This window comes from Heloderma suspectum, chromosome 6, assembly GCF_057233095.1.
Source record: "Heloderma suspectum isolate Gila_16-S chromosome 6, 16-S_ref, whole genome shotgun sequence".
Classification (NCBI taxonomy): domain Eukaryota; kingdom Metazoa; phylum Chordata; class Lepidosauria; order Squamata; family Helodermatidae; genus Heloderma; species Heloderma suspectum.
In genome coordinates, this window is record NC_139463.1 from 82414795 (window position 1) to 82431710 (window position 16916).

The following is a 16916-nucleotide window of genomic DNA, read 5'->3' on the forward strand; positions in this document are numbered from 1 at the left end:
ATCCCTGACATGTTAAATGCAATCGCACATTTAATGTAATGTGTAGTTTAGTCCTTAGCCAGTAGGCTATATTCTGTTAATTCGGATAAAGCCAAAGATCTTCTAAGACCCGGGCACAATCCATAACATGGAGAAACAAAGAAGCCTGGTGTAAGCTATCTGGACCTGAAACAAAATGAAAGTAATTGGGAAAAGTGGAAAACTTACAGACTTACTATGCAACCCTATGGATGTTTATTCTGAAGAAGCTCGCTCTGTGTTCAAACTGGCGTATGGCGTCAAGTGTTTGGAATATCAAAAGGTGGGGCGCTGTATACTCCTACCTGCAGTTTGCACAATAGCTGCATTACAATAATCAATGCACAGTAGTCATGGTAGTAATGATTCAGCTACAACCATATAGCAAAATTGTTCCAGGCAAAAAATAGCATTGAAATGACTTGAATATCATACTTGAATATATAATGTTCAGTTTCAGCATCATGAGGTCAACCTACACTGAGAATCAAACAGTTGTCATGGAATTCATACTCCTGGGCTTTAAAAATATTAAACAAGGAAAGAGCTTCCTCGCCATCCTCTTTCTTACTGTGTATACCATTTGCGTCTTAGGAAACTTGTTCCTAATCACCGCAGCTGTGTTGAGTCACTCTCTCCACACCCCCATGTATTTCTTTCTTGGCAACCTCTCTTTCCTTGACGTTTGTTACATCTCTGTGACTGTCCCCAAGATGCTAAGAGATCTCTGGGCTGAATCTGCAGGCATTTCCAAAATGAGCTGTGCTTCACAGTTGTATTTCCTTGTTGCCTTAGTGGGCACTGAGGGTTTCCTTCTGGCCACTATGGCCCTGGATCGCTACTTTGCTATATGCCGCCCATTGCTCTATGGCAGACTCATGAATAAATGGATTTGTCTTCTGCTGGCTGCCATATCCTGGGCTTGTGGCTTCCTCAATGCTTCTCTCCACACCACACTCACATTCAGGCTGTCTTTCTGCCAGTCCAATGAAATTAATCACTTTTTCTGTGACATCCCTCCATTGCTGAGTATTTCATGCTCCGACACAACAATGAACGAAGTTGCCCTTCTCACTGTGGGTGTATTTGTTGGACTTAGCCCTTTCTTCTTCACTCTGATCTCCTATGTATTCATCCTTCATGCCATTTGGAGCAACCATCAGAAAGGACAGCATCACAAAGCCATTTCCACCTGCACATCACATCTCACCGTTGTGATTCTGTTCTACGGCTCCAGCATCTTTACATATGTCCGGCCTACCTCCAGCTACTCCCTGGAAAAGGACCAGCTTGTGGGGGTGCTATACAGCATCTTAACACCAACTCTCAACCCTGTCATTTACAGCCTACGGAACAAGGAAGTGAAATTGGCAATGAGGAAGCTGATGGGTGACAGAACATTCTTTAGCTAAGACATCAAAATGTGGGTAAAGAGACAAAGATCTATAGAAGACCATGGGCATTTTCATGGAACAAACTTTTGCATTACCTCTCTGGTGATATGAACTGAAGGACACTGAATTACATTTACTTAATACCAAGTAAGAAGAAGTGCCGGAACTGTCTCCTCTGCCTTGCCTAGGTGACTTACTTTAAAGCTTTGGGCCTTGGGCAGTATAGAAACAAACAAACAAACAAACTTTCTTTGGACTAACTGGTACTCTGGTCTTATAGGGCACTGAATTCCAACAGCCCCTGCAAAATGTTTTTAAATAGTAATAAATAATGTGCCTCTTTTTGAGTTTTGTATTCACAAACCTGCTGGATTCTTTGTCTCTTTGTTTCTCATCCAAAATATACTCAAAATGCAATTAATTATTTAGACCCACTTTATTTCAAAAAGGTGATTCAGTGCTTTGCGAGTACCATGATGTAGTGTTGCAGACAAATCCTGAGGCAGAATAATTAAGAGGATTAAGGGGCACTGTTGGAGATCTACAAGACCTCAGCAGGCTTAAATGCTTATGTCAATTAGTTTGGCTTCTATGAAAATGTCTCACTGGTTTGTTTTCTAGGGATGTGTGAACCCACCACCATCTGGGTTCTCCGGGTGCCCACCCACCCCCTGCCCCCACTTACCAGTCCCTGGATGACACTCGAGCCCCTCCTGCACTCAGCAAGCAGCTCACACTCACCCTGGTAGACTCCTCAAGCTCTGCAATCACAATTTTTTGAAAATAAATGATGATCGCTAGGGATCTTGGAGAAATCCTCCACAGACCCCAGTGAGGCTGGATTCTATTGAATCTGCCCCCCCCAAGTCCATGGAGGATCAGCTCTCCTACCTCCTCCTCTGTCGTGAAGTCATTGCTGGCAGAGCCTGATGTGATAGGCTATGTAAATCTTTATGTAGCCTATCACCTCAAAGAGCAGGGATGCAAATGTCATATTTGGTTATGCTGGAGGCCATTTGCATCTGCAGTTAGTTAGTCCAGCCAGCGATATGGCAATGGCGGCCATATTGCTGGGGCTTCGGAGCCGTCTGGTGGCTCCACAGAATTGCCACAGAGCAGAGCCAGCTGGTGAGGATTCCAGGGGGGAGGAATGGATTGCCTCCCCCCCACTGCAGACCCCCCGGGGATGGCGAGGTAAGGGATTCGTACATCCCTAGTGATCACAAAATGCAAATATTTGCGTATGTGTGGGAATGCACATTTTTGCAAAAGAGTGCATTTTTGTGCATACACAAATACATGCATTTGCAAAACGCATGTTTTCACAACTGCAAATATACGCATTCACAAATATGTGCATTTTGCAGTTGCCATTTTATTTATCAAAAAATGGTGACCACGAAGTTTGATGAGGCCACCGGGGTGAGTGCAGTCTGTTTTCCGAGAGTGACAGGGGGCAAGCAGGGGCAGGGGCTCAGTGACCAGTGCTCGGGGGTGAGGGCAAGGGCAGTTCTGCCAGATTCCAGGAAGGAATTGGTCACCCATGCCATCACTAGTTTTGCCTGACTAGAAACATTCAAATGTTCCTCAGAAAGACAGAATATTATGGTAGGCAAAATCTGATGGCAATTCTATTTGTATCTCATTGGGTGACTTATGTGTGAAGGTCTAACAGAAGCAAATTTCCTTTGCTCAGCCCCATCAATATAAGGAACTCCTATTACTGGTCCTCTGTTTCCAAACAGTAAAAGAAATTACCAGCTATCAAATGAATTGGGGAAAAGGTGATTTGCTCTTCAAAAATAGACTGGATCTGGTAAGCATGGTGGCTCAGCCAGTATGTGTGTGTGGGGGGGGGGGAAGGTGTTCCACCAGATTTTGTCCCCCTCTTAGACTCCTGCAACATCCCTACATAGTATCCAGTAAGTTAAATATGGCCCTAAATGAGGGCTGAACAACTTATGAGCCCACTTATGAAAAGTGATGTGTACTTACCTATCAGGGCTTTAATTAAATCTCATTTTTTTCTGCCTTCCTTAGATTGGGTGGGATGGGGGTGTAAGTGTCCAGTACCTACAAAGACAAAATACATAGCTGGGGAGCTGGATTCAGCTTGGTAGGTAACAGTACCAGTCACAAAGGTCTGCCCTAACTTGTTGCTGAATAATCCAGGCTGCAATGATGATGACGACAATGACGACAATGACAACAGCAATGATGATGATATGATTATGAGCATCAGGAGCAACAACAATCTTGGGTGCCACATGCTCCTGAGATTCACTTCAGCATCACTTGCAGGAGAACATTTAGTGTTGCATCACCCACTTTCTGGAACACTCTACCAATTGGCATTAGGCAGGCCCCCACAGTTATGACATTCAGATGTCTTCTTAGGACTCAGCTCTTCACACAGGCTTTCTCTGAAGTGGAGCCAACCAGCTATGGCTTATAGCACACAGCAGAATGTGTGGTTTTATGGCTGATTAATTTGTATTGTGTGTTGTTTTCATTGATATATTTATTGTTGTTTTTTTATCACACTGAATTTTTTGTTCACTGCTTTGTACCCTTTGTGGAAAGTGGTATATAAATGTAAATAAAAGGAAGGAAGGAAGGAAGGAAGGAAGGAAGGAAGGAAGGAAGGGAGGGAGGGAGGGAGGAAAGAAAGAAAGGCAGAAAGGAAAGAAAGAAAGAAAGAAAGAAAGAAAGAAAGAAAGAAAGAAAGAAAGAATCTGGGTCATGATGATTCAGATTGAGTTTAGTGGATCATCTCTCCCATCTTTTCTGTTTTTAAGAGAAAAAAATTAAACCTGGGAATTAGCATCATGCTTTGAAATGGTGGTCTTCTATCCAAAGGCCTGATCTGCCCCACACCACTTGGCTTCTAGTCATTGCCCCCATCTTTACAGAACCTTATTTTTCAGTAGCTGACAAAGTCACTGGTAAGTAAAACTTGTTGACAGTGCCTTGACTGAGGATGAAACCAATGGGTTAGATCCAGAGTTAGTCATACTTAGAATAGACCCACTGAAATCAATGGGTCTAACGTTAGTCATGACTAACTCAAATCCCATTGCTTTCAGTGGGCCTACTCTAAGTATGACAAACTCTGGATCCAGCCCAATGTCCTTAAGTATTAGAGAGATATGACTCACTGAAGTTGGCCAACCAATTTTGGTCCATATGGTTCTGCTGGCAAATTCTGCAATATTGACCAAAGGAGAAGCTGTTGTTGTGGGGAAGAAATAGGAAGGCAGCAGTGCCCTCTAGATGCTGCCATTGATGGGATTCTGCCCCATTGGCCTTGGAGCTGCTTCATATTTGCTCTTGGAAACATGCTGGCATTGACCAGAGGTGAAAGCTCCATCTTGTTTTATCCAGTGCTGACCTACTCACTATAAGTGATGCTTTCTGTAACCTTTGGAGTGATGTAAACATGGGTTATATGTTTGTTTGTTTTCAGTTAGAGTCTCTATCTCTGTTTACCACCAGAAATATTCCAGAATGTTCCATAAAAACTCAAAGCTTCCCTCTCTGTCTTATTAAAATAAGATACTATGTTTTTGTATTGTTACATATTTCAAATATTACACTGTCATCCATTATTGTGAAGATGCCATCTGCAACTATTAACTAAAAATATGTATGCTTCTGGTTTGATGTCTCTATGTTTTTGTTTGTTTGTTTGTTTTTAAAAACACACATCATAAATAGAACACATAATAAATCTTTGCAAATTATTTTAAAGAAAATGCCCTACCTCACATGTGGCTTGCCTGACTGCGGGGGGCGTTTCAGGTGGCAAGGGAGGGAAGATATGTAGGAGACCACCATTGGCAGTCTCAGGTGGTGCCACTGGGGGGGAATGGGCCCGAGAGGTGCTTTTAGTTGTCTGAGCCCCTCCTCAATCACTCTTGGAAGTACAGCTCCCTCCTGCCCCACCCCTATTGCAGTGTGTTTCTGCTGGTTGCCCTTTGGGGGGCCAAGTAGAAATTTTTGGCTCACAGTCTGGTTGGCCGGGCCATATTGCTGACGCTCCAGAGCCGGCCAGCGGCTCCGCGGAATTGCCATGGACTGGAGCCAGCCGGCGAGGATTCCAGGGGGAGGGACGGATCGCCTCCCCCCCACAGACCCCCCCCTGAAACAAAAAGTAGGGATTCCTCCCATCCCTAACTGTAAATGGGTGAAGTAGGTGAATTTGGCTTTATTTGATGGTCAGTTTATTGGTCACATTTTCCAGGTAAGCTGCTGGGGACAGGCAATGCTGATGAGAACAGGGATGGTGAGCATTCAGAGGCAGTGTTTTGGTGACAGGTGATGCCTGAGGCCTACTCTGGGATTTGTGGCCCCAGCAGGGGGATAAGGGCAACCTGTAAGGCCACCTCACCTCACCTCACCCACCCGGTGTTTTGTGGCCTGGGAGGGGGTGACAGGAGAAGGTCTACATCACCCACATGTCAGGGATTCTGTTTTGTTTATTAAATATTAGCAGTGGGTGGGAATCAAGATCAGGTCCATGGCATATGGGGGGAGAGGGGGGATTAACCAATAGCAGCAAATAACAGTGGGGGGGCTGCTATTTATCTAAAAGAATGATTCCGGCGGGAGTGACGGGGCGCCTCTCCCCCCCCAGTGGAACCCGGCAGAGCCAGGTAAGCGACTTCCGGCCGCTGGTTAGCAGGGAGCAACTTCTGGCTGCTGGCAAGCAGGGATGCAAGTGGTGGCGGCCGTAGCCACCGCTGTTTGCGTCCCTGTAGTCAGCTGTGATCGGCTACGTAAAGACTTACATAGCCTATCAAGTCTGGCTTAAAAAAACAAAAACAAAACGCGCATACGCAAATGGAGGCGGCTACGGCCGCCGCCATTTGCGTTTCTTATTTTTGGCCATCTTAGTCTATGTAAATATTTACATAGACTAAGACGGCAAAAATAAGGGGGAGCGCAAATAGCATCCACTACGCTATTTGCATTCCCGTTATTTTCGCCGTATTAGTCTACGTAAATATTTACGTAGACTAAGACGGCCAAAAATAAGGAACGCAAATGGTGGCGGACATAGCCGCCGCCATTTGCGTACGCATTTGTTTGTGTGGTTTTTTAAGCCAGACGTGATAGGCTACGTAAGTCTTCACGTAGCCTATCACGTCTTGTAAAAACAAAACATAAACAAAGCGACAAGACTGCAAATGGCGGTGGCGGTGGCCGGTCGGAAGACCAGCCGCCACCGCCGGAACCAGTGCCGCCTGGAAGATACGCCCCAGGTAAGTCTCGTCCCGGGGGTGGATCAGTGGGGGGGCGGGGGCAGGCCGTTCTGCCACAGATTTCAGGGGGCTGAATGCACTGGCATTCGGCTTCACCAAGATCCGTGGTGGAATTCTCTGCCATCTCTATCCATGAGATAGTAAAACAGGTAGGGATGTCAGAGAATTCTGCCATGGATCTCGGTGAGGCCGAATGCCAGTGCATTCGGCCCCCCGAAATCCATGGCAGAACGAAGCCCCCCGACCCCCACCCAACAAAAGGTGCGTGAAAAGGAGCACTTACCTGCTGCCGTTCGCGCTGCTTTGCGAATGGTGGCCGCGTCTGCGGCTGCCATTCGCTTCCTCATTATAGCCGTGATAGGCTACATAAATAATTACTTAGCCTATCAAGGCTAATGCAGGGATGCCATTTGTGTCCCTGCGGAGGTCGTGATAGGCTACGTAAGTATTTACGTAGCCTATCACAGCAAAAAAAAGAAAAAAACAGCAGATGCAAATGGCGGTGGCTACGGCGGCCGCCATTTGCGTTCCCTTTCTTTTGCCATTTTAGCCTACATAAATATTTACATGGGCAAAACCCATGGCAGAACGGCCTCCCACCCCCCGCCACCCCATGGAATCCCCCCCGAGACGAAGCTTACCTGGGGCGGATGTTCCGGTGGCAGCAGTTCCAGCGACGGTTCCGGCAGCGGCTTTGGTGGCGGTGGTAGCTGGTCTCACGGCCGGCTTCTGCGGACACCAATGGTGGCTGCCGTAGCGCCGCCATTTGCGTCATGCCAGTCTGCCGTGATAGGCTATGTAAGTATTTACATAGCCTATCACGGCAAAGAGCAGGGGAGCAAATGGCGGCCACCATGCCGTTTGTGCTGCAGCTCTTTCCGTGATCAGCTGCATAAGTATTTATGTAGCCTATCACGGTAAAGACAACCACGCAAATGGCGGCCACTACGCCATTTGCATGGCTGCTTTTACCGTGATAGGCTACGTAAACATTTATGTAGCCTATCACGGAAAGAGCAGTGGCGCAAATGGCGTAGCGGCTGCCCTTTGCGTCCCTGCTCTTTGCCGTGATAGGCTACATAAATACTTATGTAGCCTATCATGGCAGCCTGCCATTTGCGTACGCAGCAGCCCGGCCGTGGCTGGAACTCCAGCTGCGGACGGCCCTGGCTTGCGGCTCCACGGAGCCACCATGGAGCAGAGCTGGCCAGGGAGTATTCCGGGGGGAGGGACGGAGCGCGTCCCCCCCACCGTGAATCACACAGGCGAAAATGTAAGTGACTTTCGTACATCCCTAGATGGGATGCCTTTGACTTAGGGATGGCGGAGAATTCTGCCACAGACTCCAGTAGTCCATGGCGGAATGGCCTTCTGCACACCCGCCACCCTGCTGAATCCCTCAGGATGTACTTACCTGGTGGTGGATGTGGCGGCAATGGTGGCTCCGGTGGCAGCTCCAGCGGTGGATGAAGCGGCGGCAGCCCCTGCCTTAGCTATGATAGGCTATGTACTATGATAAGCTTATGTAGCTATGATAGGCTACATAAATATTTACATAGCCTATCACAGGGCAAGCGTAGGGACACAAATGGCATCCCCTACTCAGGACGCCATTTGTGTCTGCACCAGCCTGGCAGCGGCTGGAGGCCCTGCTGTGTATCAGGCCAGCCGGCGGCTCCGCAGCATGGCTGTGGAGTGGAACCCGACAGACAGGATTCCAGGGGGGAGTACCAGATTGCCTCCCCCCTGTTGAGGATTCTGGGGGGAGGAACGGATCGCCTCCACTCCCCCAGCGGATGCCCCGACCGGAACTAGATAAGGGATTCATACATCCCTACTTTGACTTCATGGATTACTAGTTGTGTAGGCATGAAATAGGTAAACCAAAGGACCTAACCATCCTTTTCTGTGTGTGCGTGCGTGCGTGATAGAGAGAAAGAGAGAAAGAGACAGAGAGAGAGAGAGAGAGAGAGCATATTTCCCCCTTCCAGGCTCTTTCTTCCTTCTGCTATAATTATTCTCAGTGCTAGTAAACAGACAGTTTAAGTTTGCATACATTTAAATAAATTAAGACATCATGAATGAAAAAGAGCAATGCAAGTTGAACGAATTCTTTAATCATTTCTTTGCTATATCCCAAGACAAGACAATGTAATTTTCCTAGAAAAAAATAGATAACGTAACTATGGAACACAGGGTAGGGGGTAACAGGTGGAAATTGATTTAAAAAATGGCCTATATTCTATGTATCATGAACAGACATTTAGGAAACAAACTGTGTGTGTGTGTGTGTGTGTGTGTGTGTGTGAGAGAGAGAGAGAGAGAGAGAGAGAGAACAAGAGAACAAGAAAAAAAAGGTGTAAATCTATGTATGTGAAAGATACTGTATGTGTTGATTTTTAAATTTCATTCATTTTTTTTCAAAGTCACCCATGATAGGCTACGTGACGATTAACGTAGCCTATCACGGCTGACTTTGCAAATCTAGCCGTGATAGGCTACGTTAATCGTTACGTAGCCTATCACGGGGGTGGTGTTTTGTTTTGTTTTTTTCGCGGCCGGGTAGACGGGGTGCTTCTGCCCGGCCTGACTTTCGCCGGCAAGGGATGGGGCGCCTCCCGCCCGGCCTGAATTTCGGCCGGGCGAGGCGGGAAGCCTCCCCCCCTCGCATGAACTTCAGGGGGAGAAGCGAAGCACCTCCCCCCCCACCGCGAAAAAAGCTGCGGGACAAGGTAAGTCCCTTTCGTACATCCCTAACTCTGACACACTCAGGTTTTGCTGGTTCATACCACCCCAATCACTTCAACCTTCAGGCAATGTTTTAGATGGCACGTTCATGTGGCTGAATTTTGCTTCAGGAAAAAGAAAAAGAAATCTCCACAGAGAAAAAAACAAATGAGCATCTCAAGTACCAGACATTCTCCCAATTATCTTTTGTTTGTTTGTTTTTGTGTTCTGTGTGCGGATAATGATTGTAGGGATAATTCAACTTTCATGCAATCTGAATTGCTGCCTTCCAGAAACAGGTTAACCACTCATTTATTCTTTATGAGAACTAACAGGGATGTATGAGAAATTTGTTTCAGTTCATTTTGATCAGGATTTACCCAATTTGCACCTTCTGGATTGAACACAGACTCAAGACACAATCTGTGGTTGAAGTCTGTACAGTTCTGTGCTTGCAAGGTGATTCAGGGACACCCACCCTCCCATCTGTGTTCCCAGCATGTGTACATTTGAAAACTCTGCATGAAAAAAAAGCATCCTTTTGAAAGGTGTGCACAAATGCACTTAAATCAAATGGAGAAGAATGTGTACATTTCAAAGATGCACAGAATTGATGTGTACATTTCAAAGATGCACAGAATTGATGTGTACATTTCAAAGATGCACAGAATTGATGTGTACATTTGGGGGGGCATGCACAAACATACTCCCAGATTTTCACAAGAAAGGACAAAAAAACCAAGCTTGCAATCTGAGACGGTCTTGAGTCGGAACGAACTTCGAGATGGAATTCAAAGAACTTTGGCAAGCTTGAGTTTTGCTGATTCACACAACTATGAGCTATAAGTAGCTTCCATGTATTTTTTCAACCAACTTACAAGTGTCACTGAGATCCTTTTTTCTTCCTTTCAACATCTGAGAATCAGAATGGCTTCATGTAACAACACATTGATGACCTAGAGCTTATTTGTATAGCTACAGCCTCCTAATCAGCAATTATTTTATCTGTGCATTTCCTTCATGTTTAGCTACTCCATTGCTCACATGTTCAACTGGTTGGGTTCTGTGTGGAGAAGATTTTTGCAGCTGTCTTCTTAAATGCCCCCTTGACTTCTTTATTTCTTAGGGTATATATTATAGGGTTTAGAACTGGAGTCACAATGGTGTACATAAGAGAGATCATTTTGTCACTTCCTGGAGGTGAGCTGGACTTGGGCCTTAGGTAAGTGAAAAGTGCTGTCCCATAGAATAAGGTCACAACTATGAGGTGTGAGGAGCACGTAGAGAAGGCTTTTCTCCTTCCCTCTGCTGAAGGAAGCTTAATGATGGAGGAAATTATATGGATGTAGGAGATGATTATCAGCAAAAATGGACTCATGATAAAAAGTATTGACACAGCCAAGACTACAATCTCATTTTTGAAGGTGTCTGTGCATGCCATTTTCACCAAGGGTGGGATATCACAGAAGAAGTGTTGGATGCGTTTAGAACCACAAAAGGGTAAGCTGAAGATCCATGTTGTTTGAGCAACTTCCACTGAGATGCCAGTAATCCACGATGCAGCTGACAGTTGTGTGCATACCTGACGGTTCATGATGGCTGTGTAATGCAGTGGATGGCATATGGCAACATAGCGGTCATATGCCATGGCTGCCAGGAGGCAACATTCTGTCAGTCCCAGAATGGTGAAGACGTACATTTGGGCTGCACAGCCAGCTTTGGAAATGCTTTTATGCTGTGTTAACAAATGTATCAGCATCTGGGGCACCACACTGGTGGTGTAACAGATTTCTAAGAGTGACAGGTTCACCAGGAAAAAGTACATGGGAGTTTGAAGGGAAGGGTTGAGTTTTACAAGCACAATAATAAGGATGTTCCCCACTAAGGTGATCATGTATGTCACCAGAAATACCAAAAACAGCAAGATTTGCAGCTCAGCTAAATATGAAAACCCTTCCAGAATGAACTCATTAAGATTGGTCTCATTCTCACTTAGTCCTTCCATAGAATGGATAGCCTATATGGAGGAGGAAAAGACAGATTCTGAAAATCACTTTAATCAGGAATGTACAATACAGATGTAAATACAATGGGACATAAGTTAGTCATGATTGACATAAGTCCCCTTTATTTCAGTGGGTCTGCCTTAAGTGTGACTGGATCCAATTCACTGTCTCCATTCCCTATATCTCACCAAATCATCACCATCACCATCATCATCATCATCTTATCATCATCATCATCATCATCATCATCATCATCATCATCCAGTAAGGAGTGTAGTTCCTTTGGCAATATTCTTCTTTTCTGTAAACTGGAAACCTGGTGTCAAATTAGTTTCAAACTGGCATTTAGGACAGATTTTCATTTCATTTTCATTTTTAAAATTCCTCCTTGGCTTGCTTGCAAAATTGTCCTAATCTTATTTTCTTCTCATTCTAGGAGTTCCAAATTACTTGGATTCATTTCTGAAACAGAACCAATACAATCAGAATGCTTCCAATGTTCCTGACATGGGACCAGCTATGCCATAAACCATGTGTAGAAGGGAGACCAGGCCAAATTAGGGATGTCACACACACCCAACTGGGCCCAGGTGTCCATTGCCCCCCTGACCTTGACTGCCAGACTGCACCCAATGAGCCACTGTCCTCGCTTGCCCACCACTCGTGCCCACTCATGCCCTCCCAGACTCATCTCAATCCCCTCCAGTGAGCACCCTCCATTCTCCCACCTTTGTTTTCTTTGTAAAAAAAAGGGAGTTTAAAAAATGTTAATATTTAAATATGCACAGTATGGGGCCAGGAAAACTGAATACAGACAATATTGGAGGCATAATGCCTCTAATATTCCACATATTAAGCTTTCCCAGCCTTCAAACTGCACATAGTTAAACATGCAAATTTTAAACTCCCTTTTGATGCAGAAAACAAAGGCAGGAAAATGGAGGGTGCTCACTGGACAGGATCGCAGTGAGTCCAGGCAACTCTCTGAGCTTGTTGAGAGGCTGAGTATGGGTCGGGGGGGGGGAGCAGAAGCGGCACTTCAGCGAGGCCCCAGAGAACCTGAGATGAGGTGTGTTCACACATCCCTAGGCCAGATGGAGTGGCACACTCCTGTTTGCCCTACCTTTCTACTACCATGAGTGGGATTGTTTATTTTTCTTGGCTTCCTCCACCAAACAGCCTTAAAACCCTTTGGATGTCTTTACAGGATAATGCGGGATTTGGCTTTTAGGCATGGCATGAGTAACCCAACAAGAAAAGAGACCACCCAGTTAAGAAAATGTTAGATGTTTACATAAAAAAGTATTATTAGGAAACAGGTTTCAACAACTTAATGGTTACAACACATGCACACACATGAACATGTACACACACACCAAAAGCCTGAAGAGCAAAAAGGTAAGAAAATTATCAGGGGAAATGCATCCAACTAGTTCCTATCAAGACTCAGTCCCTATTTTGTCAAAGTTCTTCCCAACAATATCTTACTGTCATAATTCTTAACTTTCCCAAGCAGCTTTCTTTCTTGATCCTTTTTCTTCTCTCCTTCCAGACCTTCAACCTTCTTCTCTGTTTTAGGATTCCTCTAAAAATCACACTTTTTTGGCCTCTAGTTTTTATATCTTAAAGCTAGCTTATTCTCTTGTAACTTTGAGCAATCTACAGGGCTCACCTTTACCCTAAATTCCTTCTACTGAGCTCTATGCACACGTGTCTTCAAAGCCTCTGCATTTTGCAAAACTGAAACCATTTTTTTCCCTTCAGAAGAGACATTTCAGCTTCAAAAAGCTGGACAAAGCTCTTTCCCTTTTGCTGAAAGCCTGAACTTTTGATCATTTGGTTTTAGCAACCACAAAAAGGGTATTAACCCTTTAACATCCAAACCAAACTATAATCACATACTTCCACTCCTTCACAGTTCTAATTTTTTTTAAAAAAAATCTGAATCTTATATTAGTCACTGTGGATGTGCAATTTACTGTCACTTTCAATTCCTTAAGTTTATGCATTTCTCTGTCTCTCCCCACTCCTACTTCACATTACTAGTCAGGCCTGCTGCTGCTACTACAACTACTACTACTACTACTACTACTACACACACACACACACACATACCTTGAAGCAATACCATAAACAATACAATCCCAACAAGTTTGTTTTTGGGGTGATTTCTAGGAAGTAGTGTTTTCTTAAGGGCACAGTCCCATGGGCTGTGCCCTTGATGATCATAAGCCCCCGAAGTTGGAAGGTTATGATCATCCTCTCACCCTGCATTTTTGCTAGACAGCAATTTTGCCTGTCTAGCTGGGGCTGTACACAGGGGAAAGGAGGGAGCCTGGGGCAACCAGAGGATTCTTCATAAGCTGGCTGCCCTGGTCGCCTCCCCTCCCTGGCCACAGAACTGCCCGCTTCCCTTCCTCTACAAGCTGACGTTTGTGAGCTCCTAGAGGCAGCCAGTGCAGTTCTCTCCACTGGCTGCAAGGGGGAGGAGGAGGGAGCAGGCAGTTCTGATTCTCAGCTATGAGGTTGTAGTGCTGTCTACGACCTCAGCACTGGGAATCCGACAAATCCTATGTCCCCAACTCTGCCTAAGGGCCATAAGCTTGCTCCCTAATTCACACATGTCCATCAGGAACATAGAGGGATCAGGGGAATGCAAATGAACAGAAGGGACTGAAGGTGGAGGTAAACTGAAATCTCAGAATGAACTTTACAAATGCTCTTCGCTAAGCTTGAATTCAGGAGGAGCAGAATACAGGACAGAACAAACCATAGCAACAATTTAGTATGTAATGGGGGAAATGGTTTTTGCTGTTGTCCTTGGACATCATGAGCATTCTGGCCAGTTCTGAGTTCTGCTCAGTGCTCATGAACCCTTTGTAGAGTCTGCTACGTCCAAATTCATCATCATGCTGACAACTAGGGATCTCTGCACAGGCTGTGCCCTGCATGCTGTTGGCCAGATATCACCAAATTACACACACACACACACACACACACACAATTTCTTTGGAGGGGCAGAGAGTACCCAGTTGTCACTGCACAGCCTGCACAGAGATCTGTTTGCTCTTAGGAAAATAGGAAGCTGCCTTCTACTACATCAGATCACTGGTCCATTTTGCTCAGTATTGTCTACACTGGGAGCAGATCTAACACTTCGCTATGGCTTTTTTTGGTAAATGCCCAATCCAATCAGAGTCTTATGGTATTATTAATATTATATTGATGTAGAAATGGAGTTGAATGGACTTAGGAGTGAACCGATACAACAGTGAGACTAGAAACAGCCTGTTTTATTTTTAGATATATCTGCAGAAGGAACTTCAGTATAATCCCTCTGTACTGTCAAACCTTTCTTTGTGATTGGCTGGTGAGTCGTCATCAAATAAACCTACATGCATAGTTCTGTATGCATTAGAAAATGGAAAGGGTCAATGAAACGTGACGTGATACTCATCTTCCTTCCATCAACAGCCAGATTTTGCTTCATATTCTTTCTTTGCACCTTTATATCAGTCCAGGCAATTTGTCATAGCCTTTACAAAAGGGGTGCTCAACACCTGCCCCCTTGACCTTTCGTTGGACCTCCAGTGCCACCCACAACTGCTGAAAAGTGGTAATTTTGTTTGAAAACAGGACGTGTGGGGAACCTTGTTTGGGAGCAGAATCATTATCCTGGAAGCCTCCTAGATGCCTCTCAGGAGTGCAATTTTGCTTCCAAACCTGGAGTGTCCTCCCCACACACTTTGTTTTCAAGCAAAATCATTATTCTTTTTCTTTTCTTTTTTGCCCCCACTGCTAGTGCACTGATGAATTACAGTACCAAATCCTGTGGTGTGGGCAGAGGCATGGCTTCCAGTGGGGTAAGGGGGGGGGGCAATGCACCTTCCACCAACCCCAGACATTGCCCTGGCCTGCTTTACAGCATATTTCAAGACATGCTCATTTGATCGGTTTGGCGAAGCAGCCCTCAAATTGCCACCTTATCCACATGTCTAGATTGCCTGACAGTTTGTTGTCCATTCATTTCAGAGTGTGCTAGAGACTACTGTCTCACCCACAACCCCCTCCGCCCCCCCAAAAAAACCTGGAGCGCTAACTAAGGGCTAAACTAGGTGTGATGCAGGAGATGCATGAATAGACATCCCAACATCTTTTGTTTGTTTCTTTGTTTTTTGCTAAAAGCAACCATGGAGAGGAAGGGGGTGTGTTTTGACACCATTGCATTCGAGGAGGAGGGTTAATCTACTCCACTCATACCATTTCCCAAACTTAAAGTGCCTCCCCCCTGAAGCTGCTGTTAGCCACAGAGAGGAAAACATACCAGGAGATAGGGATGGTGGAGAATTCCTGCCACGGACTCAAGTGGGGCCAGATTCTTTGGAATCCAGCCTCCAGAATCCATGGCACCACTCACCTCTGCCTCCCAAGGATCCCCCACAGACCAGCACTCCTACTTTGGATCCTCAGCGATACAGCAATGGTGGCTGCCATTACCATTTTGCTTGGAGAAAGACAGCCACAAATGGTGTAGTGGACACCACTTGTGGCCATAAAGCCCTGAGCTTTATGTAAATAGAGCTGTAAGTGGCTGTGTTTAGGTAAAACTCAGGGGTTTACAGTTCCAAGTGGCATCCAATATGCCATTTGCATCTATGTTTCTCGAAGTGAGATGGTAATGGTGGTCGCCATTGCTGTATCAGCTGCAGTACGGAGCTGGAGTGCAGCTCTGTGGAATCCAGTGGATGAGGAGCCACTCCAGTGGATTCCGGGGGGGAGGAATGGATCACCTGCCCCACATGGAACACCCCCCCCCCCCGCGGAATGAAAGGTAGGGATTTCATCCCTACTACAAATATTTAGACTGTGGGTTGTGCTATCCAATCGTAGTCCTACTTAGACTACATGCATTAAAATGAATAGGACTTTCTTTACACCAGCATTGGATACATCCCATTAGATACTTTATTCTGTAGGCAGAATACACCAAAGAGAAACAGCAAGGCCCATCAACTGGTCTGCTTTGAAATATTTGAATTTTAGCTTATTTATTTATTTATTTATTTTTGTTTGCCACCTTGAATTTTTGCACCATAAAACAAAGGTAGAATAAAAACACGCAGCTGGCTGTTCCAGCTGCTACAGCATGGTAAGTTTCTCTTTTTGATATGCATAGTCATTCTCTCTCTCTCTCTCTCTCACACACACACACACACGCCAGATATGTTGGATCAGAAGCAACTGTTTAGCTAGCCTAGGCTGACTCTCAAGGAATGGTATGAAGGATTGTAGCCTAAGGTTCTCACAGATATGGAAAAGTTAATTCTGTGAGCTATTTTATATTCGAAGGAAAATAGAGTGTTCAGATCTTTTATTTCTCAATCCAAAACTTAGACTGATCTGAATCCATTTGATTTAGAAGTAATAAAAATGTACCCCACCCACCAGGGGCATAGCTAGGCTCTTAAAAGATCCAGGGCACAGGCCTATAACACAAATTTCCACTT

At 45.2% G+C, this 16916-nt stretch overlaps 2 protein-coding genes across 2 annotated transcripts; one reads left to right on the plus strand and one right to left on the minus strand.

Moving 5' to 3' along the window:
- Positions 1–482: 482 nt before the first annotated feature.
- LOC146341502 (olfactory receptor 5V1-like) lies at positions 483–1430 on the plus strand. The gene has a single exon (XM_084807497.1). The coding sequence runs from the start codon at positions 483–485 to the stop codon at positions 1428–1430; it is 948 nt and encodes a 315-aa protein (XP_084663623.1).
- Positions 1431–10451: 9021 nt separating this feature from the next.
- Positions 10452–11408, minus strand: LOC146341503 (olfactory receptor 10A7-like). The gene has a single exon (XM_084807498.1). The coding sequence runs from the start codon at positions 11406–11408 to the stop codon at positions 10452–10454; it is 957 nt and encodes a 318-aa protein (XP_084663624.1).
- Between the last annotated feature and the right edge of the window lie 5508 nt (positions 11409–16916).

Bases quoted from the DNA above. Each gene is read 5' to 3' on its own strand.
- LOC146341502 (XM_084807497.1), top strand. From the start codon at position 483: ATGAGGTCAACCTACACTGAGAATCAAACAGTTGTCATGGAATTCATA.
- LOC146341503 (XM_084807498.1), bottom strand. From the start codon at position 11,408: ATGGAAGGACTAAGTGAGAATGAGACCAATCTTAATGAGTTCATTCTG.